Below are 26,206 nucleotides of genomic sequence, written 5' to 3'. Positions count from 1 at the left end.
CAAGTAGTGACAATAGAGGTAGCAGATGAAAGGAGGAAATTACCAAAAGCTCCAAAGATTGGGATCACAGGGTGTCTGGCCGTATTATTAGTTAGTAGAATCCATATTGTAGTTAATGTATAAGCTGTGAGTCTGGAAACCAGTTTACTATCAATTGGGTAGCAATTATAATAAAGAGCATCTTGGTCTTGGCTTTAGTGTCTAAAATGAGTGAGTGTATAGAAAACAGCTTCTTGTTGAAAACATCTAGGTTTTAAAATCCTCCTTGTTGCTTGAAACTCAGAGTTAAAAGGTAAAAATTTGTGTACATAATTTAAAAATTTTGTCTCTGATCACATAAAGATTGTAGATTAATGTAGTGTACATACTGTAGTAGTAATAGTCCAGTTTTGCTCTGCTGTAAAGTGGAGGGGAGGAGTCTAATCCACAGGTGGAAGAAACAAGCAAGCCCTATGTGGGTAAAGGTAAACAGTTAAATACATCTTTATGTAATAAACACAAGACTTCAGTCCTGGGCAGGAAGAATGAGAGAAGGTAGAGAATGAGGGGAAGGGGAAGGAACAAGTAGTAAAAGATGAAAAAGGTGCAGAAAAATACAGGTAATGGGTTTTTTTTTTTAAGAAAATTAGGCAAATAGGTTTCAGAGAACAACTACCTCTTGTGGCTGCTTTGAGACATGTGTAATTTAACTGCTGAACAAGCAGCAACGTGGCAGGATGGTGATTCAGGAGAGTACTTAGCGTATTTTAGTGGTCCAGGATATGGGTATCCAATCAGAATTAGTCAGTTTCCTGACTGTGTGATGCCAGGACCGCGTCACCATGAAACTCAATGTTGAATGTGACTTTTACTGCCTTCTGAGCATTGGCTACCCGGACCCTCAGCTGAACCTACTCTAAGACTTAGAAGGAGGTGGCAGAATTTGCCTGACTGCCATTGACCGCTGCACCCCAGGCTGTATATGCAGAGCAGAAAGCTTATGGTTGTCAGCATTGTGGCATTTGGAGTGTTGAGAGAGGCTTTTCCCGTCATTGTCCCCTTCCCTGTCACCAGCCCCTACTGGTCTGTAGATTGAGGGAGGTTGTGAGGCTGAGAGATGGGCACCTTGCTCTGTGTCCAGAGGCTTCCTGAAGGTGGGAGGCTGCTGCATTATCGGCCCATGCCAGCAGCATGAGAAGGGGCAGTGTGGTGTGCTTGGGAAGGACGTAGGGCTGACTTCCTACCCAGTGCCAGTCTTGTTGCTTCATGGTGGGTGTGGAAGGACACTAGTGGGCTCCATTGGCTTGGTGTCAAGGAGCATGGGGACCAGAGGAAGGAAGGACACCTAGTGCTGCCTGCAAGGTTCCCAGGCCAAGTTAGGCCAAAAGGAGGTTGGGGGCTGGACTGCTGGTGGGCCGAATACAGGGGTTCTCAGTGTCGGGGCTCTTGGGGAGATTGAGCGCCACCCCAGGGAGGCCTGCACACCATTTACACTGACTCATAACGTTCTCTGAGGCCACCAATATACGTAACACATGGCCAGGTGGACCCACAGCTGGACCTGGACAATTTACATAAGACTGCTTCTCTCCCAGTCCTCGTGCCCAGAGAGCCCTAAAAGGAAGGGAAGAAAAAAAAAGACGGAAGAGCAGACCAAGTCCCCTCAGTGTGTTCACGAGACTGAATTTGAACAGCTGCAAGGGTAGGAGAGGCAGGATTCTGTGGAGCACAGCTGAAAAGCAGTGCCAGGGAGGACTGGCCAACAGAGCGGAGGTCTACACCGTCTCTGAATGGAGATTCCTGAAAAGCTCCCTTAATGCCTTCTGCAGAGTCACGGTGGATGGGGCTTCATCCCAGCTAGTTGACCGGGTGAGGGTCCAGGCTAATATTGAAGGTCTTTGCATTGAAGAATTGAGAATTGACAGGACGGTTTTTTTCCTACAAAGAATATAATTTGTTGTACTCTGAAGTGCTTTGGACTCAACTTGACTAAATATCTCTAGAAAATTTGGAAAGCCAATCTAGAGAAGGCAGTGTTTTGATTCATATGATGTTATCTCCTCAGACTGATGAATGTCTAGTACATGGGGTTCGTGAAGAAAGAAAAAGCAGTTGAACTGAAAGATTAACGTTTAAAATTCTGCTGTGAAATGTCTTAAATTTCAGGAAGAATATTCTTTGGACAATTTAGTTTAATGTCAGAACTTGTCTTCTAATTAAGAGTATTTTCGTGAATTTGTATCCAACACAGCTTAATGATTTAAAATATCCTTTGGGGGGACTTCCCTGGCAGTCCAGTGGTTTAGACTCCGCACTCCCACTGCAGGGGGCATGGGTTCGATCCCTGGTCAGGGAACTAAGATCCCGCATGCCAACCTGCATGCCAAGCTGTGCAGCCAAGAAAAAAAGCAAAAGTCCTTTGGATATTTTTCATCTAAGATTTTTTTTCCTGGTAGATGAGGAAGGGCTTAGCTACTCAGTTTACAGCTGGCAGTGCTTTCCCAGTTTTTAGTTGTTCCCCGCGATGCTGCGAGGCTGCCTCATCCCTCTTGTGGGAGAGGCACCTGGAGAGCCTCAGCTTGCCCTGAAGGAGGCCAGGACCTTTTCACCACCCCACCCCTGCCCTGGGCATGGTGTGTAATGTGTAGAACGGTGGCTGTGGAGTGAGTGTGGCCCACCATCCCCAGGAGGTGCCCGGCTCGCTATCGCTGGGCGTTCGCTTTGTTAGCAGGCACCGTCCGGCAGGCCATCCTCTGATCGGTGGCATTGGTGTGGATGGCAGTTGGCCGAGGTAAGGAGCACTGCTGACCTGGGGACAAACCAAAGGTGGTTGACCCGTGTCGTATTGGAACTTTTTGACTTTCTGATGAAAGAATTTACCCAAAGCTCTGTTTATTTTTTTATTTTTATTTTTTTTCAGCGACATGAAGTCAGGTTATTGACTTCAGATATTTCTTTATCTTAGGAGCTTGTAAGTTTTCCATTGTTTAAAATGTTATACTGTTTTTCAAGCACATGGCTCTTTTTAAAAAATATTTATTTATTTATTTGGTTGCACTTGGGTGTTAGTTGTGGCAGGTGGGCTCTTTAGTTGCGGCACGCGGGCTTCTTAGTTGTGGCACGCAAACTCTTAGTTGTGGCATGCATGTGGGATCTAGTTCCCTGGCCAGGGATCGAACCCAGGCCCCTGCATCGGGAGTGCGGAATCTTAACCACTAGAGAAGTCCCGAACCTGTGCATTTTAATGCCAGGGATACAAAGATGAATACAACGCAGGTCCTGATCTTCAGTGTTTTCCAAAGAGTAGAACCTGTGTCGCTGGTGGTATGGGGGTGGGTTTAGATGGTACAGGACATTGTTACCTAGAACCAGCCCATCAGACGTGCAGTTTCGTGGATATTATTGTTTAAGAAAAGATGAAAGTAGGTATTCTAGGATAAATAGGTGAAAAATATTTAAATTTTAAGTTCAGGTAATATTTCAATATGAACAAATTGTAAAGGGTAGTTTGGGGAACGCTGACCCACAGAGACAGTGCATCTAATGACATCTCAGAGGATGAATTGATTAGTTCTGACTGAGGGAAACACAAGGACTTAATGATTAAAAAGTAAACTTTAGTTTGATTTTCAATGGAGTCCAGATTAATCAGATTTTAATGAAAATCTGGGTTGTAATAAATACTGATTTTCAAAATAGTAGCATTACCTGAATAACTATTTTGTTTCACTGTGAAAAGATGCATTCTCTAGAATATTCATTGCAACATGAGAGTGAAATTGGAAATGACATGAACGTCTAACAGTAGGAAATAGGTTAAAATATTTTACACTGATAGAGAGGAATAGTATGCAACCATTACAAATGGTGGCGTAGGTGTCTATTGACGTGGAAAGACATTCACGATATCTAGATAAGAAGAAAAAAATGTGAGATTGAAAAACCACTAATGAAAAGCCCTAAAGGATGTACTAACGTGTTAACTAACAGTGGTTATCTTTTTAAGCTGCTGGGATTTCAACTAATTTTTTTTTAAACTCTTGGTATGCTCTAATTATGAGATGAACATAGGTACCTTTTTTTTTTTTTTTAACAGAGAAAAGTTCAGTTTCCCATTTCATCTGTGTACAGAACAGTTATAGCTTTTCTGATGCTGTTGTGATTTCTTCTCTTACAGGTGTGGAGGCACGGTTGGTGCTATTTTCACTTGTCCACTAGAAGTCATTAAGACGAGGTTGCAGTCTTCAAGATTAGCTCTTCGGACAGTCTATTATCCTCAGGTTCATCTGGGGACCATCAGCGGAGCTGGGATGGTGAGACCGACGTCAGTGACGCCTGGACTCTTACAGGTTCTGAAGTAAGTTCAGTGGCAATTCCAACTCCTACCCCCAGTCCCCCGCCCCCACTGTCAATGCAGAATGTTTATCAGGCCCATCAGATGGAATGTTCTGTTTGTACAGGCTTTGTCCAAATTTAAGAATTAGGTTTCTGTACCAATACCTTTGAACTTTGACCTTGCTCTCTTGGCCTGAGGGCTCCCTGTGTGCACGTGATCAACGTCCAAGGACAGTTAAAGTAAACCTAACAAAGCAAACCCAACATCCATGTTTAAACTGTTGCATCAAAGTGTTGCTCTTGCCCCAAATCTTATGAGGGCTAGCGAGAAGCTCTGAGGTGGTAGTGAAATTAAAACTTTTTAAATTACACAAGAGGAGGGTTGTGAATATTTTAAGAGGAAGTAATATGGAAATAAAATGTTGCAATTTTTTACTTTTTATTTGGAAATAATTTTACATTTATAGAAAAGTTGAAGTATATATTTAGTAAAATGGTCTTTAAAATTTTTGTTTCATACCTAGGCTGTCTGCCTAATTTATTATTTTTACTGCATTAAAATATCTCATTTGTTTACAAAGTAGCTAAATATTCTTAGGTCAAATTTGGCTTATCAGTCTCTATGTGTAAGGCAAAATCAGTAATTCAGAAGAGCGCTTGGCAATGTCTGCATTTTAGCTTGGGGCCTTGTGCTTTAAAAGAGATGTTCAGTGAATGATAGTTGACTTTGACTACGCTGACATTCAGAACTCTAGCACTGACCATTGGGAGAGCATGGGCGCAAGAGAGACACAGCTGTGTATGAGTGTGCGTGTTTAATTGGGAAGTGTTAGAAAAAGACGCAGTACAATGGAAGTGCTCTGTCGTAATAACCACAACGCTTCGCACTTTGGGCAGAATTCTGTCACATTTTAGATAAGGCAGGATGGATTGGAAAGCACTTAATTTATTTTTAGGTACGTTTTGTTTGTAAAACCGACTTCTGAGTCACTCAGGCACCCATGCCAAACACACGTATGAGGGTGCATCCAAGCTCGGGCAAGACTGGGCAGCAGGGCCAGCTGCCGAGGGCAAGGTCCCAAGTGGGAGAACCAGAAACCCAACTCGGGAAAGAGGCGGCTGCTACCCAAGACTCGAAGAGAATCTTTTTTTTTTTTTTTTTTTTTTTTTAATTGAACGCTGAGAAAGGTTGGGGAGGCACAAAAGGCAGAAAGTTAGGGGCAGGCGCAGGGAAGGCGGAAGCACAGAGACGGGAGGCACGCTTTGCTCTCAGTAAGGAGAGAGACAAGCCCGTTTCCTCCAAAAACATGGCTCTGAAGACACCCCATCTCAGTTCGCCTTTTTATAAGTGTAGTCACTAGCAGTGTCTCAAATGACGCCTTTCTTCTGAGGAACTTAAAATGCTTTGGACCTAGTGAAACAGGTAATTTGCCAACTCTGCTAACATCCAAGGTGAACTTCCTCTTACATGCTTGCCAACAACGCATGACTAGTGGATTCATCTACTTACTGTAACTGGGAAACTCTTGCCCGGAAGTTGAGGGTGTCACCGGGGCCAAGCCCGTAAGATAAATGGGACTGCTTCTCTAGTTCAAGTGTTTCAGGATGCGTGTTCTGCGCCCCTAGTACCTCTGTCTCTCTATCTCCAATAAATCTCTCTCCATGTATGTTTTTCCCCAATTAGGACAATTGTTTACTAAAATGTAAACCAAAGGGGAAGAAGAGCCTCTCCATCTTTTAAAACACATGAACAGTGCCCCCACCGCACGCAAGACAACCCATTTTCCTAAGTGGTCTGGTGAGAGACCTTGCCCCCTGCTCCATCCTCAGGAGCAGCAGAGAAGCTTCTGCCCAGATGCCTCCAAGGCCCATGCCCCACCCCCCAGTAAAAGCCAAAGCTACTTCCGGGGCCTGCCGGTCTCAGCACCCCTGTCACCCACCCTTCCCATTACTTCCCTGACTTCACCTCCTCGTATTTCCCCTCCCGAACCCTTTCGGCTACATCAGCCTCCTCCTGTCCCTTTAAAAGACTGGGAACTCTGGAACATTCCACATCAGGGCCTTTCTACTGGACATTATCTGCATGGCTGGCCCTCAGTTGTCACCTTTGCGGGCAGGCCTTGCAGTGACCATGCTGTTGAAAACAGCCCTTCCATCACTCCCTGTGCCTCCTTCCTGCTTTATTTCTATCCACAGCACTCACCTCTATCCAACACACAGTGTAGTTTACTTATTTATATTGTTTCTTTTCTCTCCCTGCCCCCACCAGAACGGAAGTACCTCAGAGGCAGGGACTTCGGTTTGTTTTGACCACCAAGGTACCCCCAAGCACTGAGAATGCCGCCTGTCACACAGCAAGAATTCAGGACAAATAGAACATGGCACACCAGTAAGATACTGAATATAAAGAGCTTAACACACAGTCCTCCCCCCACTGTGTAAATAATAAATATTAGCTGCTATCATAATACATACTTTCTGTACTTTTGAAGCATAAGAATTATAACTGAGTTTCTTGATAGCCAAGGCAAAAAGGGGACTCTCGTACTACATAATTCTCATCTGGAGAAAGCCCATGTGTTATTTCCTGTTAATCAGTTCTGAAAGCAGCCTGTTACCCAGTACTTACATCAGACAGTGTACCAGCATGAGAAGCATATCTTTTAGGATGCTTTAATGGAAGGTGACTACTTTTCACTTTACCACCACCCTCCTGGCTCATCTGGATCATTGGACTGCTTTCTGATTCTTCCACTTATCACCCCTAGGCTAGGGCAGAGCCAGCTCTTTATCCAGGAAATAGTAAACCGAGGACAGAGATCCAGGCCTTTTCTCTATGCCACAAAGCCCATCAAGGTTGTCTGTTCACAGTTTTAGAAGCCGTTGGGTTTATCAGATGATTATTCATTTAAAACTAAGCTGCTTATTATTAGTCTTACTCTTCCAAGAAGTACTGCATTTATCTTTTTTTTTTTTTAACTTCTTTTTATTTATTTATTTAATTTATTTTTATTTTTGGCTGCGTTGGGTCTTGGTTGCCGCATGCAGGCTTTCTCCCGTTGCGGCGAGCGGGGGCTACTCTTCGTTGTGGTGTGCGGGCTTCCCTTGTTGCGGAGCACGGGCTCTAGGCACGTGGGCTTCAGTAGTTGTGGCATGCGGGCTCAAGTAGTTGTAGCTCACGGGCTCCAGAGTGCAGGTTCAGTAGTTGTGGCGCACGAGCTTAATTGCTCTGCGGCATGTGGGATCTTCCCGGACCAGGGCTCAAATCCGTGTCCCCTGCATTGGCAGGCGGATTCTTAACCACTATGCCACCAGGGAAGCCCAAGAAGTACTGCATTTAAAGACTTAGCAGACAACAGAATTTGTGTACAGGAAGTTTATTTTTCAAAGTACAAATCAGTGTTTGCTTGTGTCTCGTGTTAGGTTAACCTATTAGAGAAAAAATATTCTCCAATGGAGCATCAGTTACCGTTATATTTTGAATATAGTTACTTAAAAAGAAAAAAGGCAAGATGTTAAAACAATTAGGCTCTCAATATTAAATTTACCACGGGGTAATTAATAATCCTTTTATTCAGGCATCTGCCTTAAAATGTCTTAGGACTTAGTCTTCTTTTTTTTTTCCTAATCAGAACTCCTGTTCTTTAAACTACTTCAGGTTACTTTGTTTTTTGAAGTACCTCTTTGAAAAGTAATATGTTAGTGAGGTCGTTTCTCTTTTAAACACTGATGGGTTCAGATGAGAGCTTTGTCCTGGATTGGTCAGTGGTATGCATAGTATGATCTAAAATAGTGAAGAGAATGAAACGCTCCAAACAGGACTCTAATTTCTTTCTGCATTTCTTTCCTAAATGAAAGTTTCTATGACTGTGGGAAAATTAGTCTGAGTCCTAACAAGCTGTGGAGTACCATTTATAGTAGGAACTTGATTGTTCCAGAAAAGTTTTGTAAACATCCAGCTAGGTTAGCAGTTTGAATTACGTAACAGATTTGAGTTTTTGCCCACTGTTAATATGCGTAACTATGGAGACAGCCTTTCTGCAGTTCTTAAAAGGCCTGAGTCACTTGAGGACATGCGTTCCCTACTGCATTATAGATGAGCGGCTCCCAGCTCCCTGGAGCCAGAGATTCCCTTAATTGTGTGTAGGTGACCCCTGGGCCGGCTGCATGGTGAACATTCGTGGGGACCAAAGATGGAGTCTGAACTTTAAAAATTGTTGAATGTATTGACCGTTTGAAATCTTTTACATGCTATACTATAAGGTGTAGGTCACTTCAGGGTGTTATTTGAGAGAAGTTTTGGTTGAGAGAGCCTGGCTTTTTAAAAGCCCAATCCTGTTTTGAGAAAGAGTAACAGTAAAGTATTTAAAGTTGAAAACACTAAACTCTGATGCCTGTATTAAGGACCAAATGGCTTGGTTTTGGCCAGTGTTAAAATGCACTGAAACTCCGTGTCCTTCATTTGGAGTGTTAGGTTTACAGAAACCCACGAATTGTCTTTACCCCAACCCTTGTTTCGTGGCTTTGTGGGCTACAAACATGAGTTCAGTATTTTTATAACCTATGACCTATAGCTTTTTTTTAAGAACTTTTTTTTTTTAATTATTTCTAACTTACAGAAAAGTTACAGGAACAGTACAAATAACTTGCTTATATACTCTACCTCAGGTCACTTTAACATTTTGCCACATTTGCTTATTTGTTTTTGCTCTATATACATACAGGTTTTTTTTCTGAACCATTTGAAAATAGGTTACATTGCATTATGTCCCTTTACCCTTAATTCTTTAGCATTTATTTCCTACAAAAAGGATATTCTCTTAAAACCACAGTACAGTTTTCAAATTCAGGAAATTTAATATTGATGTACTGCTTTTTAACTAATCTACAGTCTATATTCCAGTTTTATCATTTATCTATTGTTAAGCGATTGATTTAGCACAAGGGTTAAATTTTGTTTTAAAACTCTGTTCCTACAAATATGTCTTCTGTTTTCAAGAACTTTTTCAGTGAGGCTTTCTGGGTTTTTTTTTGTTTGTTTAACTGCTTTATTAAGATGTAATCTACATGCCATACAATGTGCCCACTTAGAGCACACAGTTCTGTTGTAGTATGTTCAGAGTTTTGTGCACCCATCACAACAATTCTAGAACGTTTTCATCCCCACTATAAGAATCCCCTAACCTGTTTGCAGTCACTCCCCATCCCTAGGACCCCAGCCCTAGACAACCAACTGCTAATCTTCCTTCTGTCTATATAGATTTGTCTCATGGATATTTCATCTAAATGAAATCATACAGTATATGGCCTTTTGTATCCAGCTCCTTTCACTTAACCTACTTTTTTTTTTTTAAGATTTATTTATTATTATTATTTTTTTTTTTTTGGCTGTGTCGGGTCTTAATTGTGGCACGCCGGATGTTTGTTGTAGTGTGCGGCTTCTCTCTAGTTGTGGCTTGCGGGTTTTCTCTTGTCTAGTTGTGGCGCGCAGGTTCCAGAGCATGTGGGCTCTGTAGTTTGTGTCATGCAGGCTCTCTAGTTGAGGCGCGCCATCTCAGTAGTTGTGGCGCATGGGCTTAGTTGCCCCAGGACCTGAACAGATATTTGGACACTCACATTCATAGTAGCCAAAAGGCAGAAGCAGCCCAAGGGTGAACAACATGAGGGGCATCCATATAATGGACTTATAATTTAGCCTTAAAAAGAAGGAAATTCTGACACATGCTATAACATAGATGAACCTTAATGACACTGTGCTGAGTGAAAGAAGCCAGTCAGAAAAGGACAAATACTGTAGGATTCTACTTGTATGAGATCCCTAGAGCAGTCAGATTCATAGAGACAGAAAATAGAAGGGTGGCTGCCAGGGCTGGGGTGGGGAGATGGAGAGTTAGTGTTTACTGGGTATGGAATCTGTTTGAATTTTATTTTATTTATTTTTTTAATACAGCAGGTTCTTATTAGTTATCCATTTTATACATATTAGTGTATACATCTCAATCCCAATCTCCCAATTCATCACACCCCCGCCACTTTCCTCCCTTGGTGTCTATACGTTTGTTCTCTACATCTGTGTCTCAATTTCTGCCCTGCAAACCAGTTCATCTGTACCATTTTTCTAAATTCCACATATATGCGTTAATATACGATATTGGTTTTTCGCTTTCTGACTTACTTCACTTTGTATGACAGTCTCTAGATCCATCCATGTCTCTACAGATGACCCAATTTCATTCCTTTTTATGGCTGAGTAATATTCCATTGTGTGTATGTGCCACATCTTCTTTATCCATTCGTCTGTCGATGGGCATTTAGGTTGCTTCCATGTCCTGGCTATTGTAAATAGTGCTGCAGTGAACATTGGGGTGCATGTGTCTTTTTCAATTATGGTTTTCTCTGGGTATATGCCCAGTAGTGGGATTGCTGGGTCATATGGTAATTTTATTTTTAGTTTTTTAAGGAACCTCCATACTGTTCTCCATAGTGGCTGTATCAATTTACATTCCCACCAACAGTGCAAGAGGGTTCCCTTTTCTCCACACCCTCTCCAGCATTTGTTTGTAGATTTTCTGATGATGCCCATTCTAACTGGTATGAGGTGATACCTCATTGTAGTTTTGATTTGCATTTCTCTAATAATTAGTGATGTTGAGCAGCTTTTCATGTGCTTCTTGGCCATCTGTACGTCTTCTTTGGAGAAATGTCTATTTAGGTCTTCTGCCCATTTTTTGATTGGGTTGTTTGTTTTTTTAATATTGAGCTGCATGAGCCGTTTATATATTTTGGAGATTAATCCCTTGTCTGTAATTTGCAAATATTTTCTCCCATTCTGAGGATTGTCCTTTCATCTTGTTTGTAGTTTCCTTTGCTATGCAAAAACTTATGTTTCATTAGGACCCATTTGTTTATTTTTGTTTTTATTTCCATTACTCTGGGAGGTGGATCAAAAAAGATCTTGCTGTGATTTATGTCAAAGACTGTTCTTCCTGTTTTCCTCTAAGAGTTTTATAGTGTCCAGTCTTACATTTAGGTCTCTAATCCATTTTGAGTTTATTTTTGTGTATGGTGTTAGGGAGCGTTCTAGTTTCATTCTTTTACATGTGGCTGTCCAGTTTTCCCAGCACCACTTATTGAAGAGACTGTCTTTTCTCCATTGTATATCCTTGCCTTCTTTGATAGATTAGTTGACCACAGGTGCATGGGTTTATCTCTGGGCTTTCTATCTTGTTCCATTGATCTATATTTCTGTTTTTGTGCCAGTACCATATTGTCTTGATTACTGTAGCTTTGTAGTATAGTCTGAGGTCAGGGAGTCTGATTCCTCCAGGTCCGTTTTTTTCCCTCAAGACCGCTTTGGCTATTCGGGGTCTTTCGTGTCTCCATACAAATTTTAAGATTTTTTGTTCTAGTTCTGTAAAAAATGCCATTGGTAATTTGACAGGGATTGCATTGAATCTGTAGATTGCTTTGGGTAGTAGAGTCATTTTCACAATATTGATTCTTCCAATCCAAGAACATGGTATATCTCTCCATCTGTTGGTATCATCTTTAATTTCTTTCATCAGTGTCTTATAGTTTTCTGCATACAGGTCTTTTGTCTCCCTAGGTAGATTTATTCCTAGGTATTTTATTCTTTTTGTTGCAGTGGTAAATGGGAGTGTTTCCTTAATTTCTCCTTCAGATTTTTCATCATTAGTGTATAGGAATGCAAGAGATTTCTGTGCATTAATTTTGTATCCTGCAACTTTGCCAAGTTCATTGATTAGCTCTAGTAGTTTTTGGGTGGCATCTTTAGGATTCTCTATGTATAGTGTCATGTCATCTGCAAACAGTGACAGTTTTACTTCTTCTTTTCTAATTTGTATTCCTTTTTCTTCTCTGATTGCCGTGGCTAGGACTTCCAAAACTATGTTGGATAATAGTGGTGAGAGTGGACATCCTTGTCTTTTCCTGATCTTAGAGGAAATGCTTTCAGCTTTTCACCATTGAGAATGATGTTTGCTGTGGGCTTGTCAAATATGGCCTTTATTATGTTGAGGTAGGTTCCCTCTATGCCCACTTTCTGGAGAGCTTTTATCATAAATGGGTGTTGAATTTTGTCAAAAGCTTTTTCTGCATCTATTGAGATGATCATATGGTTTTTCTTCTTCAGTTTGTTAATATGGTGTCTCACATTGATTGATTTGCATATATTGAAGAATCCTTGCATCCCTGGGATAAATCCCACTTGATCATGGTGTATGATCCTTTTAATGTGTTGTTGGATTCTGTTTGCTCGTATTGTGTTGAGGATTTTTGCATCTATATTCATCAGTGATTTTGGTCTGTAATTTTCTTTTTTTGTAGTATCTTTGTCTGGTTTTCGTATCAGGGTGACGGTGGCCTCATAGAATGAGTTTGGGAGTGTTCCTTCCTCTGCAATTTTTTGGAAGAGTTTGAGAAGGATGGGTGTTAGCTCTTCTCTAAATGTTTGATAGAATTTACCTGTGAAGCCATCTGGTCCTGGACTTTTGTTTGTTGGAAGATTTTTAATCACAGTTTCAATTTCATTACTTGTGATTGGTCTGTTCATACTTTTCTATTTCTTCCTGGTTCAGTCTTGGAAGGTTATACCTTTCTAAGAATTTGTCCATTTCTTCCAGGTTGTCCATTTTATTGGCATAGAGTTGCTTGTAGTAGTCTCTTAGGATGCTTTGTATTTCTGTGGTGTATGTTGTAACTTCTCCTTTTTCATTTCTAATTTTATTGATTTGAGTCCTCTCCCTCTTTTTCTTGATGGGTCTGGCTAATGGTTTATCAATTTTGTTTATCTTCTCAGAACCAGCTTTTAGTTTTATTGATCTTTGCTATTGTTTTCTTTGTTTTTATTTCATTTATTTCTGCTCTGATCTTAATGATTTCTTTCCATTTATTAACTTTGGGTTTTGTTTGTTCTTTCTCTAGTTCCTTTAGGTGTAAGGTTAGATTGTTTATTTGAGATGTTTGTTGTTTCTTGAGGTAGGATTGCATTGCTATAAACTTCCCTCTTAGAACTGCTTTTGCTGCATCCCATAGGTTTTGGATTGTCGTGTTTTCATTGTCATTTGTCTCTAGGTATTTTTTGATTTCCTCTTTGAATTCTTCAGTGATCTCTTGGTTATTTAGTAACGTATTGTTTAGCCTCCAGGTGTTTGTGTTTTTTACGTTTTTTTCCCTGTAATTGATTTCTAATCTCATAGCACCGTGGTCAGAAAAGATGCTTGATGTGATTTCAATTTTCTTAAATTTACTGAGGCTTGATCTGTGACCCAAGATGTGATCTATCCTGGAGAGTGTTCTGTGCGCACTTGAGAAGAAAGTGTCATCTGCTGTTTTGGGATGGAATGTCCTATAAATATCAATTAAATCTATCTGGTCTGTTGTGTCATTGAAAGCTTGTGTTTCCTTATTTATTTTCTGTTTGGGTGATCTGTCCGCTGGTGTAAGTGAGGTGTTAAAGTCCCCCACTATTATTGTGCTACTGTTGATTTCCTCTTTTATAGCTTTTAACAGTTGCCTTATGTATTGAGGTGCTCCTATGTTGGGTGCATATATATTTATAATTGTTATATCTTCTTCTCGGATTGACCCCTTGATCATTATGTAGGGATCCTTGTCTCTCGTAACATTCTTTATTTTAAAGACTATTTTATCTGCTGTGAGTATTGCTACTCCAGCTTGCTTTTGATTTCCATTTGCGTGGAATATCTTTTTCCATCCCCTCACTTTCAGTCTGTATGTGTCCCTAGGTCTGAAGTGGGTCTCTTGTAGACAGCATATATATGGGTCTTGTTTTTGTATCCGTTCAGCAAGCCTGTGTCTTTTGGTTGGAGCATTTAATCCATTCACGTTTAAGGTAATTATCGATATGTATGTTCCTATTACCATTTTCTTAATTGTTTTGGGTTTGTTTTTGTAGGTCCTTTTCTTCTCTTGTGTTTCCCACTTAGAGAAGTTCCTTTAGTATTTGTTGTAGAGCTGGTTTGGTGGTGCTGAATTCTTTTAGCTTTTGCTTGTCTGTAAAGCTTTTGATTTCTCCATCAAATCTGAATGAGATCCTTGCCGGGTAGAGTAATCTTGGTTGTAGGTAGGTTATTCCCTTTCATCACTGTAAATATGTCATGCCACTCCCATCTGGCTTGTAGAGTTTCTGCTGAGAAATCAGCTGTTAACCTTACGGGAGTTCCCTTGTATGTTATTTGGCGTTTTTCCCTTGCTGCTTTCAATAATTTTTCTTTAATTTTTGCCAGTTTGATTACTATGTGTCTCAGCGTGTTTCTCCTTGGGTTTCTCCTGTATAGGACTCTCTGCGCTTCCTGGACTTGGGTGGCTATTTCCTTGCCCATGTTAGGGAAGTTTTCCTCTATAATCTCTTCAAATATTTTCTCCAGTCCTTTCTCTCTCTCTTCTCCTTCTGGGACCCCTATAATGTGAATGCTGTTGCGTTTAATGTCCCAGAGGTCTCTCAGGTTGTCTTCATTTCTTTTCATTCTTTTTTCTTTATTCTGTTCTGCAGCAGTGAGTTCCACCATTCTGTCTTCCAGGTCACTTATCCGTTCTTCTGCCTCAGTTATTCTGCTATTGATTCCTTCTGGTGTATTTTTCATTTCAGTTATTGTATTGTTCATCTCTGTTTGTTCTTTAATTCTTTTAGGTCTCTGTTAAACATTTCTTGCATCTTCTCGATCTTTGCCTCCATTCTTTTTCTGAGGTCCTGGGTCATCTTCACTATCATTATTCTGAACTCTTTTTCTGGAAGGTTGCCTATCTCCACTTCGTTTAGTTGTTTTTCTGGGGTTTTATCTTGTTCCTTCATCTGGTACATAGCCCTCTGCCTTTTCATCTTGTCTGTCTTTCTCTGAATGTGGTTTTTGTTCCACAGGCTGCAGGATTGTAGTTCTTGCTTCTGCTGTCTGCCCTCTGGTGGATGGGGCTATCTCTGGAATCTGTTTGAGAAGATGAAAAAGTTCTGGAGATGGATGCTGGTGATGGTTGTACAACAGTGTGAATGTACTTATTGCCACTGAACTATACACTTAAAAATGGAAAATGGTAAAAAAAACTATGTACCACAGTAAAAAAGTTTTTAAAGAAAAAGCAGGCACAGTATTCTCTTTGAACCTGAGATACTAAGCGTTAGCTTTAAAGAGCAGTCATCGTCCCATGAAAGTTACTGGATTCTTCTGTTCCTCATTTCCCTGTTTAGGGCTCTCCTGTAATAGGCAAAGATCTAGAAGATAGGTTAGAAATAAGGAATAAATCCAAAAGAAATACCATCCGAAGAAATTTCTCAACCTGTTTCTCAGTGAATCTTGTCATAACAAGGACATCATTTCCTGTATCAGACCCTTTGCTGCTCTCTGCCTTCCTAGGATGTCGGTGGGTAGTGCAAACCCTGAACACCTTGCTCCTGCCTGAACAAGGGAGATTTTGAAGCATGTTTTTTCACTGTAGTAATGAAAGCAGTATTCATCAGTCTTCTGATTTTGTATTGTAATATAATCAGATAAGACCCTGGGCTTTTGTAAACATTCTGTTCTTTATTCAGGGAGCTAATGTGAAGGCTGAACCCTTATCATTTTGCACAGGCCTTGCCTAAAGTTTTTAAAGATACATCTTTTCTCGTTATTCAGGTCGATCTTGGAGAAGGAAGGACCAAAGTCACTTTTTAGAGGCTTGGGTCCAAATTTGGTTGGAGTTGCACCATCAAGGTAAGCATTAATCGTCCAGCTAGCGCACTGCATACAGTATCTAATACACTGAGTCCTTTCTTACTGGAGGGGCAATACTGCTAGATGTCTAGTTTCTTTTTCTGTGGGGGATTTGCCAAAGTGCATCTGACATATAGAAGTAGTGATAACTGTTGGCATGTCTTTCAGTGTGTGCGTGAGAAAGAGATTCTTAGTTATTTTATTCTTAAGTTGAGAATTATTCTGCTCCCATCACGTGGTGTCTTCTCTGAGTGTTTGCTACTCTAAGTGTGGCGTGTGGTCAGCAGCATTGGCATCACCTAGGAGCTTGTTAAAACTACACGATCTCAGACCACACCCCGGACCTACATCAGAATTTGCATTCTGCCAAAACCCACAGGTGATTCATATGCACTTGGAAGCACTGATCTAAAGCAATTTTAAAGGCTTCCAAGCTTACTTTATTTAAAAAATTCTTATTTGTGTTACAAGGTTTAATTCTCTTTAAAGCTTATTTGAATATATCAAGCTGCATTGTCCCAATGCAGTAGCCCCTGGTCATGTGGGGCTACTTAAATCAATTAAAATTAAAAATTCAGTTCCTTGGTCTCACCAGCCACATTTCAAGTTACTTAGCATTCATATGTAGCTAGTGGCTCCTGCATTGGAGAACATAGGTATAGAACATTTCCATCTCTGCAGAAAGTTCTTTTCGACAGTGCTGATACAGAGGATAGGCGTGTGTGGATATGAAAGTGAATGTCTCTGCGTGTGTGTGTGTGTGTGTGCGCGCATAGCAGCATATCTCTGAAAAGTAGGTAAGAAACTGCTTCTAGAAATTGCCTCCTGGGAGGGGGAGCGCAGTGACAAGGGTCACTTATGTGAATCCACATAGTACTTGAATAGACTTTAAGCAAAATTCATCTTTATAACAAAAATGAGAATTTTGTTTTATACAAAGTTAAGACTAAAAGCTTCTAGAATACTTGCATATCAGTGCTCCAGTTTATACGCAGATCTCCTGAGGATGTTGTAAAAATGCAGAGGTCCAAGAGGGAGGGGATATAGGTATACACATAGCTGATTTACTTCATTGTACAGCAGAAACTAACACAACATTGTAAAGCAATTATACGCCAATAAAAAAATGCAGATTCTTATTAAATCCTTTTGTTCCTTTGGAATTCTGTAGCTTATGTGTATAATCTATTGAAAATATAGAAAATACTAGTCTGTGAGGTTATATGAGGTATGCATTGTTAAGAGAAGGCAAACATACTGCATATATGTAGTAAATTTTTTAAATGGAGTCAGATCTACTTGTGGACAGTGCTAATTTGGTAACACCTGTCAATCTGATATAGAGTCCTGGCCACCACACCCATTTAGAACAGTTGGGACCTAGAAAAAAACGAAAGACTGTTTTATAACACATTCATGGTATGTAGTCAGGATCCTAAGTTGAAAAATACATTCTGCAATTGATCCATGGGCCAGCTGAAAAAAAGCATTTTCCCTGACATTGCTGGTGAAGAAGCAGGGAAAATCACAGCCAGGCTCTGCTCTCCAGCCCCAACAGGAGAGGAGACAGAAGCGGAGAAGCAGACAGAGGCAGAGAAGAGAAGACCGGAGAGCCAAGGTGGGGCGCCCGCCACCCCCAGCGGTCCCTTTCTGGGGCTGGGAGCATGTCAGTGGAGGGTGCACTTGATGAAAACACGTGTGCCACCGTACATGTTCCTATGTGATCCTGAGTCATCAGGAAAAAAGTTCACAGTACACCTGACATACTCATTTTGGTGTAAGGCAGGACAAGTGTGGTATGTTTTAGAAATGTATTATAAATTTTAACAGTTGTGGTATATGTTGGTGCTTAAAAGGATTGGCATTCATCCAGGATGAAGACTGTAAACAGACTTTGTATGTATATTACCAAAACCTCATTTTCCTCAGTTGTTTTGGGCACTCCCATCATCATTGAGTACTTTCTGGAGGGCCAATCAGGAGCTTCCTGAAGATGCCTGCAACAGGTTTTGGTTTTTAGCACAGATTAGGTCAAGCTTTCGGTTACATGTTAACTTCTTTCCCATATTGCTAAATTTTTCAGGGGTTGTGGAAGGACATACATATTATATAGCGTCGAACCAATGTCTTGATAGCATTCTCTCTTTGTTCTAACAGGGCTGTGTACTTTGCATGCTACTCCAAAGCCAAAGAGCAGTTCAATGGCATTTTCGTGCCTAACAGCAATACTGTGCACATTTTCTCAGCTGGCTCTGCAGGTATGTTACCGTAGTGAGTGGAGATGAGTTGCTCACTTTGCTAAAGCATGTGTTGTACCAAACAGCTTTCTCCAGGAATTAGAAATTACGTCTCTGCTTCTTTTGCATCTAAAATCATTTTCCTAAAGCTTTATGTTAGAAGTGACAAAACATGAGTGTTTGAGAGCGGTTTGTAACTTGCTTCCGTTTTCTTTTACCCTGAAGCTTTTTATTCTCCCTCAAAATTGACATGTTCTCATGCATGCTACTGGTTAGTGTGATGTATCTTTTAAAGGAATATTAATGTGTTTTCATGCCTTTTTATTACATTATTTTCTAAAGTTCGAGCTGCTTTTTCTGTGGCTCCCGACGGTGTCTAGCCTACCCTGAGTACAGTTGGCACTTCTGTCCTTAACAGTTGGATTCTATGATGAGGGCTCAGGGCTTGTAGCGGGATTCTTGCAGTAGGATCAGTGATAGATTAGGTAGCTTCTGTTCTTTTTTGAGGGAATCATTCCACCTACCATGGAAAATTCACAAAAGGATTTTTTCCCCGGGAAATACTTGGCAAAAACATGGACGTGTAGATTGCTGAGAGAAGGCTATGTCTTTTTCGATGTAAATTTTATGTCTATTTAAATAGAAGGGTGTTTTAGAGAATTAAATTGGCATTTTATGAAAACTTTCTACCCTCCAAGTTGTACGTATCAGTCTTGTCCCTGTTACTCCAAATAAAAGTACTAGTAATCCATCTGAATAGTTGCGGATAATAATTTCTGGACCCCAAATGGGAAATGACATTAGCAGAGCTGCTTCACAACAAGAAAGGTGTTTTACAGAATACGGAGCTCTGAGAGGAGTGCGTGGGGTTCAGAGGAGGCCAGGCTTCACTGCCAAGGCCGATAGGGAGTTAGCCATACGCGAAAGGCTGTGCCCCAGTTTTGTAACTTTTGCAAAATTAACATAGAGGAACCTTGGTAAATAAAACAGACCTGGAGGTAGATTTTTTTTTTAATGAAGTCTTTAATTTGCTGTTTTAAGGAGCTAATGTTGCTGTTATTGTTTTTTGTTTTGTTTTTTTTTCCTCCTTCCTGGTAACATTCCGTTTTTTGGGTTTTTTTGTAATTCTAGTATAGTTGATTTACAAAGTTTTGTTAGTTTCAGGTGTACAGCAGAGTGATTCAGTTTCTTATGTATATACACACACATATATATTCTTTTTCAGTTTATTTTCCATTATGGTTTATTATAAGGTATTGAATATAGTTCCCTGTGCTGTACAGTAGGTCCTTGTTGTTCATCTGTGGAGGGAGATTTTTAAACCACTATCTAGGGTCCTATTATCTAATCAATCTACTTAGGCTGTGGAGGGGATGAGGTATTCCAGAAGACTCACTGCGTGTCAGGTCAATACTGCTTTTTTGGTTGGTCTGGAATGATTAACAATATTAAGATGGAGAAGACTTACTTTAAAAATGGTTACTATAGGCAGATCAGTCTTAAAACTTTGATTTCCTAAAATGGTCAGGTATTAAAATGTTGAAGTTTGGATTCAGGTAAATGGAGATTTAGTTTCTTCTGTTTTAAGTTATATATCAGGTACCCTTTTGGATAAGATCAGCAACTTTTTAAAACAAATTATTTCTGAACCTGAACCTTTCAATTGAGTTTTAGAATAGTTTCATATATGTTTACCAATGGAACCACATTAACAGGAATATCAACAGCACCACCTAGCGGCTGAATGGACTAGACAGGGCTCTAGAAAATTGAGAGATAAATGTTAGGTCCTACATACCAGTAGATGTTACATTTTAGGGGACTATAGCTTCCATCTGTAGTATGGAAATATAACTGCTTCCTACCATCCGTTTTTATTATTAAGCCCTTGAAAGCCTGATTTCAAAGTTTATCACATGGAATAGACAGCTTTAATAAGCATTGACTCTGTTCACTGATAACATTTTCTATTCTTTTTTTCTTCCAGCTTTTGTCACAAATTCCTTAATGAATCCTATATGGATGGTTAAAACCCGGATGCAGCTAGAACGGAAGTAAGTTGTTAATTGTTCCTTCCTTAATATAAGAATTCTTAGGGCTTTTTTTCTTCCACCAGTTCCAGCTGTGGAGTGAGATTGTCCTTAGCCATCCCCATCCTTGTTTTGTCTGAATATAAGCATATGTAGAAACTCCTTTTGTCTTGAGGTTGATACTGCCAAGCCTTGTGGGGAGACAAAGGCCAACAGAAATAACACACAAGGGGGTGTCGAAGTTCGCTCAGTTGTGGCCCCTGATCTACAGGGTAGTCGGTGGGTCTCTGCTCCTGGATGACCCCACCGCCCCCAAGTTGGAGTGCTGCGGGCTCTCCTCCAGGTGGCCTCGCTTTCAAGTGGGAAGATGCCAGGAAGGGCAGAACAGCAAATGCCCCTGGTCTCAGAAGGGGCATTCTAATCTCCAGGGCCCTCAGATATCCAAGATTCCTGTGCTGAAACTAGCCAGGGATTCTTGGGATTTTTCATGCTGTGGGTTCTCTTGGCAGTCTCTGGTGAAGGCTGCAGGTGCTTTTTAGAACAATATTTTTAAAAGCAGTGAAAACCAATTATTGAAATACAGTTATCAGTGGTGTTTTTTTTAATTGCAATATAGTAATATAATTCTTTAACACATTAAATAACAAGATCAAAGAGCATCCCCATAACTACCGTAATTTCAAGTTAGTGAAGATGGTAAATGATGCTTTGTGATAGGATTCTAAGAACCCTTCTGTTACTAGGTTGCCTAGAAATGTTGTGTGGGGCGCTGGAAACTTCCAGCTAGTCCAGCCTAACCTTAAGCTACCCAGTAAAGAAAGCAGGGGAGAGAGCGAGCAAGTACGCCCCCTGGAAGTGGAGCTGGGGTCTGCCTTAGCTTGTTTTTTCTCTTCAATGACCCCCATAGCCTCTGAATTGGTCTTTGATTCTGTGTTTCCCCTAATCCATTCTGTCTGAAAGAACCTTCTAAAATGCATCAGGTCTAATCATTTTGAATAGATTGCTTGCTCAGAATCCTTCGATGAATGTCAGTGACTCTCAGGGTCAAATCCTCGCCCCTTGGCTTAACATTCAAGGTCCTTTGCGATTTTCTAAGAATGTCATGTGCTTTCATGCTTCCATCTCCCTGAATCTGCCGTCCCCTCACCAGGAATCCCGTTTCCCCTTCTTGTCCCTCAAGAACACCTTGTCCTGCAAGCTGCAGACCAGTGTCCTCTCCTGGAAACCTTTGGCAATCGCTCCCAGTTCCAGGTGTGCACACAGTGTCCTAATGTCACTTCTGTTTAGCAGCGGATAAATGCATGAGTCAGCTGAGAGCCTTCCTTTATACGCATTCTTTTAAATCTGGCTGGAAATGACCCGTGCTTAGGACATTTGAAAGCCGTGTTTGTGAGGGCTCTGTTAACGTAGCCCTCGACAATGAGTGTCTGTTGCGTGCTTCCTGTGCAACTAGTCACAGCAGAAACAGCAGGGAATAAGACATGGGCCTTGCCTTCCAGAAGCTCACAGCTTTACAGAAAATAAAGAGAATTCTAGGCTGGTGGGATAAGAGGCCTGAGGTGCTCCAGGACCCTGGAGGGTCCTTAATGCAGTCTGGGCAGGACGTGCAGCCAGGGAGGGGCTCTTGTGGCATCCACCCTCCCATCTACAGGATAGCCGGTGGGCAGCGGCAGGTGTGAAGGTGCCTCAGGCAGGGAATCTGCTGTGCAGAAAATCTGAAGGCAAGAAAGCATTGTTCATTCCGAGCTGCAGAAAGAAGGGGTGTGTCCTGCATGCAGATGTGCTGGAGAAGGAGGGAGGTGCAGGGAGATAAGACGGGAGAAGCCAAAAGAGAGGGCCACATCCTTAAAAGCCCTGGGGAGGAATGGGCATTTGGACTCGGCTTTATTTTGAGGCAGCAGTGGTTCGGGGGGCCTGTCTGTCCTCCGTTAGAGGATATTTGGCAATGTCTGGAGATGTCTTTATCCACTTAGGTGGCATCTAGTGGGTGGAGGCCAGGGCTGCTGCTAGATATTCTACAACGCATAGGCCCGCCCCCAGCGGAGAATTACCTGGCCCCAGATACCTATAGTGCCAAGGTCGAGGAGCCCTCCAAGGGGGTGTTAAGCAGGGGAGCGAGGTGCTTGGCGTTTGTGTCACAAAGGTCACGCCAGGTAGGGGGTGGGGCTGGGGGGCCCAGGACACTGGTCTGCTGCCCCACAGGGGGGCCTCCCATGTGCGCCCAGTGTGAACGCTGTCCAGTCCTGGGATTCTGTTTGTATCCTGGCGGTTTATGAAAACTTCCTGTCATGGGGTAGGAGCATCCAAGCCAAAGGCTTTTTAGTTATTGTAGAGTCTATTCTGTTTATAATTTTACAAATGTAGAAATAATGGAATCAAAATACACCCTTTGGAGACTAGAACGATAAGAAAGAATACTCACACTCACCACCCTGTCGGAATGTTGGGGAGTTTTTCCTTCAGTATTTTCTTAACGCATATGTGTACAGTAATCGCAATTATACTTTACATGTAATTTTGTCCGGCACTTCCCCATATCTGACTGCCTTCACAACTGTTTTAATCTAGTATATGTACCACGGTTTACGTATCTTTCCCCATGTGTAGACGTTGGGATTGTTTTGATTCTGTTGCAGTCGTATTTTCCTCTGTGATGAACACCTTCCATATAGCTCTTTCCAAAAGTAGATCGAAGACCCTGAGCACGAGTCTGTGACCCAGTACAGGTGCACGTCCCATCCTGTGGGCCTGTCGGGTGTCCCGGCTGATGGGCCTGGACTCACAGCAGGCCGGGCTCAGCCAACCACAGACCAGGGGAGACTGTGGCACCCACCATGCAATTTCTCTTTAGCTAATCTTTGTGACTCGGTGCAGCAGGCGGGCTCCCTGAGCATGTTGTCGTAACGGCCTCTCGTTGGTCTCCTTTGTGCAGAGTGAGAGGCTCCAAGCAGATGAACACGCTCCAGTGTGCTCGCTATGTTTACCAGACGGAAGGCATTCGTGGTTTCTACAGGGGACTAACTGCCTCTTACGCTGGAATTTCAGAAACCATCATCTGTTTTGCTATTTATGAAAATTTAAAGAAGTATCTGAAAGAAGCTCCCTTAGCCTCTTCTACAAACGGGACTGAGAAAAACTCCACAAATTTTTTTGGACTTATGGCAGCTGCTGCTCTTTCCAAGGGGTGTGCTTCCTGTGTTGCTTACCCCCATGGTAGGTTTTGCTTTTCCTTCCGGAGCAGGAAAATAGCCATCAGTTTGTGTCAGTGTATCCAGACCTCCGTAGCTCAGGTGGACGTGCAAGCACCTGCAGGTGACAGGGTAGCTGAGCCCAGCTCGGCTGGCTTCAGCTCACGTATGCAGCTCACGCGGGCAGTGAGAGCTCCGCTTTACTTGGCACAGCAGATTGTGGCCAAAACTCGGCTGTGTGGAATGTGGGCCCTGGGTTGTGGAACTTCTGATGTTTCCAAAGAAGCCAAAAGTCTGGATTTTATTTAAAATTCCTCAATTTAAAAAAATGATGTAGGAGCCAAGCTTTAAAAAAAATTTCAGCTTCCATTTTGAATGGAGTGCTGAGGAAAACTACTTTGGGTAAGTTTACTGTTTAAGGAATTAATAATAGACCTAATGTTCTACTGAACTACTTTTAAAAGAAAAAAAAAACAGCTTATTTTATTGTGCCATGAAAAACAGGTTTTGTGCACTGTCAGCTGTGACAAATGCACATGGTCAACTTCTCACAGGTCACTGAGCCCCCGTCACGTGCTGGGGCACCGAGCAGCCCCACGGGCTTGCAGAGAGGGGGTTGGATGCTTCCCGGGTCACGTGCCCTGAAGTCCGCTTGACAGGCAGTCACAGGTGTCATGCTGTGGGTGCCAGGGTGAGGCAGGGCCAGGTGGGCAAAGGGTATGAAAAAGGAGGAGGCTGGACGGAGTGGAGAAGGGTCCTGGTAGGAGGAGAAAGTTGGGGAGTACATGGAAAGAAAGTTTTGTTGGAGATGTCACCATACGTAATACAAATACACCTCCAGGGAAATGACAGTGTTTACTTCATTGAGAGTAGAAAACCGTGAACTATCTTAAAATTGAGTCCCATTCAAACTAAGCTTATTTTTTAAACCCCTAGAAGTTATTTGGTACTTTTGTATGTATACATCAGTCTTGGGACAATTGACCAATTCCCTAATTGACCAATTCCCAGAGTTAGAAAATGTTCTGAAAAGAACTTTTCATTGTCTCTCTGTGACTACCCCAGCCAAACAGAGCTGAGATGGCAAAGAGCCATAGCTGTACATTAACGTTTATAAAGCTGTGTGCTTCGCGTTCTCTGCACATATTGCTTGGAAGTACAGTTCATCTGTAGCCTGAAATGTGTGTTTCTCTCTGCAGAAGTCATAAGGACACGGCTCCGGGAGGAGGGCACCAAGTACAAGTCTTTTGTCCAGACTGCTCGGCTGGTCTTCCGGGAAGAAGGCTACCTGGCCTTTTATAGAGGACTCTTTGCCCAGCTCATCCGGCAGATACCAAATACTGCCATTGTGTTGTCTACCTATGAGTTAATTGTATACCTGTTAGAAGACCATGCTCAGTAACAGACCATAAAATTGTGGTCTAGAAGAATAAAACTGAGAAACTCTAGAGAATTTTTTTTTTTTTTCCATTGATGTGTAGAATGTTTGAGACCGAAACAGGAAAGGCCGTAGAATATCTGGCTTGTGTCACCTGTTGGACATTTCCTTTTGGATTCACGCTTTCTGGAAGGTTTATTTTCATTAACGTTAACAGTTAATTATAACTTTTGGTTGTTTTTGTTTTGTTTTGTTTTAACTTAAGAGAATTCAGGATAAAGCAGCCAGTAAATTAAATCATGGTATTTAAGTATAAATTTGTTTTGTGTCCTCTTTTATGTCCGCCCATAGGGTAAACTGTAGCTAAGGACTTCAGTGAAGCACAAGCCTAGAAACGCAGAGAAAAACTATCAAGTCAAGGTACAGTTGTTTTCTAATCTGACTGTAAGATCCTGCACTGTGGGACCGGTAGGAAGCGTCACATCTTGATGGCACAGGGCAGACCAGGACAGACTTCCCAGCTAGTCTCCAAAGACCTTCCACAGATTGATCATTTAAGCTTTCCAGCTGCTGAGTTTAAAAAAATAAGTACAGCTTCCTGACACTAAATATTTTAAACTATAAACCTTTTCCAGAAGTTATCCTCTATCCCCAGTTTGAACCAAAGGCAAGAGTTTTGTTTGTTTGTTTTGCGTTACGCGGGCCTCTTCTGCTGTGGCCTCTCCCGTTGCGGAGCACAGGCTCCAGACGCGCAGGCTCAGCGGCCATGGCTCACGGGCCCAGCCGCTCCGCGGCATGTGGGATCCTCCCGGACCGGGGCACGAACCCGTGTCCCCTGCATCAGCAGGCGGACTCTCAACCACTGCGCCACCAGGGAAGCCCAAAGGCAAGAGTTTTAAAGAATGGTTTACCAATTACCTTGGCCCTGGATGTACTTGCCCCAGTTCAGCCTGGTCAAGCCCAGGTCCCTTGTGAGAGTGTCAGAGGGCAGCCTCCGAGTCAGCTGTGAGTGTGGAACGTGGCGCGTCTGCAGCCCTGTTCTCGGGGCTCCACCACTGGAGAAGAGGGGCAGGGAGCACGGTTGACTGCCCACCCCTAGGGGAGTGCTCTTTTATTCTGACAGGAGGCATTGGTGTTGTTTAAATACCCTAGAATTTAAGGTTAAAAAGTTAAAATCCTAGAAATGAGAAATCACCAGAGTTTTAAACCCCCCCTCATTTTTAAAGGAAATTTAATAAAGGACAGAAAGATAATAAGACAGAAGGCAGGTAAGATAGATGGTCTTCCCATGAACTCTTCCACTGGAATTTGCATATACTGTACATTAAGG

At 41.9% G+C, this 26,206-nt stretch overlaps 1 protein-coding gene across 2 annotated transcripts in view; it reads left to right on the top strand.

The window, feature by feature from the left end:
• SLC25A33 (solute carrier family 25 member 33) overlaps positions 1-25,186 on the top strand; it is a 30,358-nt gene extending 5,172 nt beyond the window's left edge. Inside the window, exons 2-7 of one of the 2 annotated variants that reach the window (XM_029227136.1) lie at positions 4,157-4,336; positions 15,966-16,043; positions 18,201-18,301; positions 20,268-20,334; positions 23,243-23,523; positions 24,698-25,186. In XM_029227136.1, coding sequence (XP_029082969.1) covers positions 4,157-4,336; positions 15,966-16,043; positions 18,201-18,301; positions 20,268-20,334; positions 23,243-23,523; positions 24,698-24,900 — 910 coding nt within the window. In that variant the 3' untranslated portion in view covers positions 24,901-25,186. Of the gene's footprint in view, positions 1-4,156; positions 4,337-15,965; positions 16,044-18,200; positions 18,302-20,267; positions 20,335-23,242 lie in introns of both variants that reach the window. The other variant, XM_029227135.1, reaches the window with a different exon arrangement.
• Positions 25,187-26,206: the final 1,020 nt, after the last annotated feature.

This window comes from Monodon monoceros, unplaced genomic scaffold (genome assembly GCF_005190385.1).
Source record: "Monodon monoceros isolate NGI ecotype Baffin Bay Population unplaced genomic scaffold, NGI_Narwhal_1 Super_Scaffold_18, whole genome shotgun sequence".
Classification (NCBI taxonomy): domain Eukaryota; kingdom Metazoa; phylum Chordata; class Mammalia; order Artiodactyla; family Monodontidae; genus Monodon; species Monodon monoceros.
This window is presented reverse-complemented; position numbering and strand designations above follow the sequence as displayed.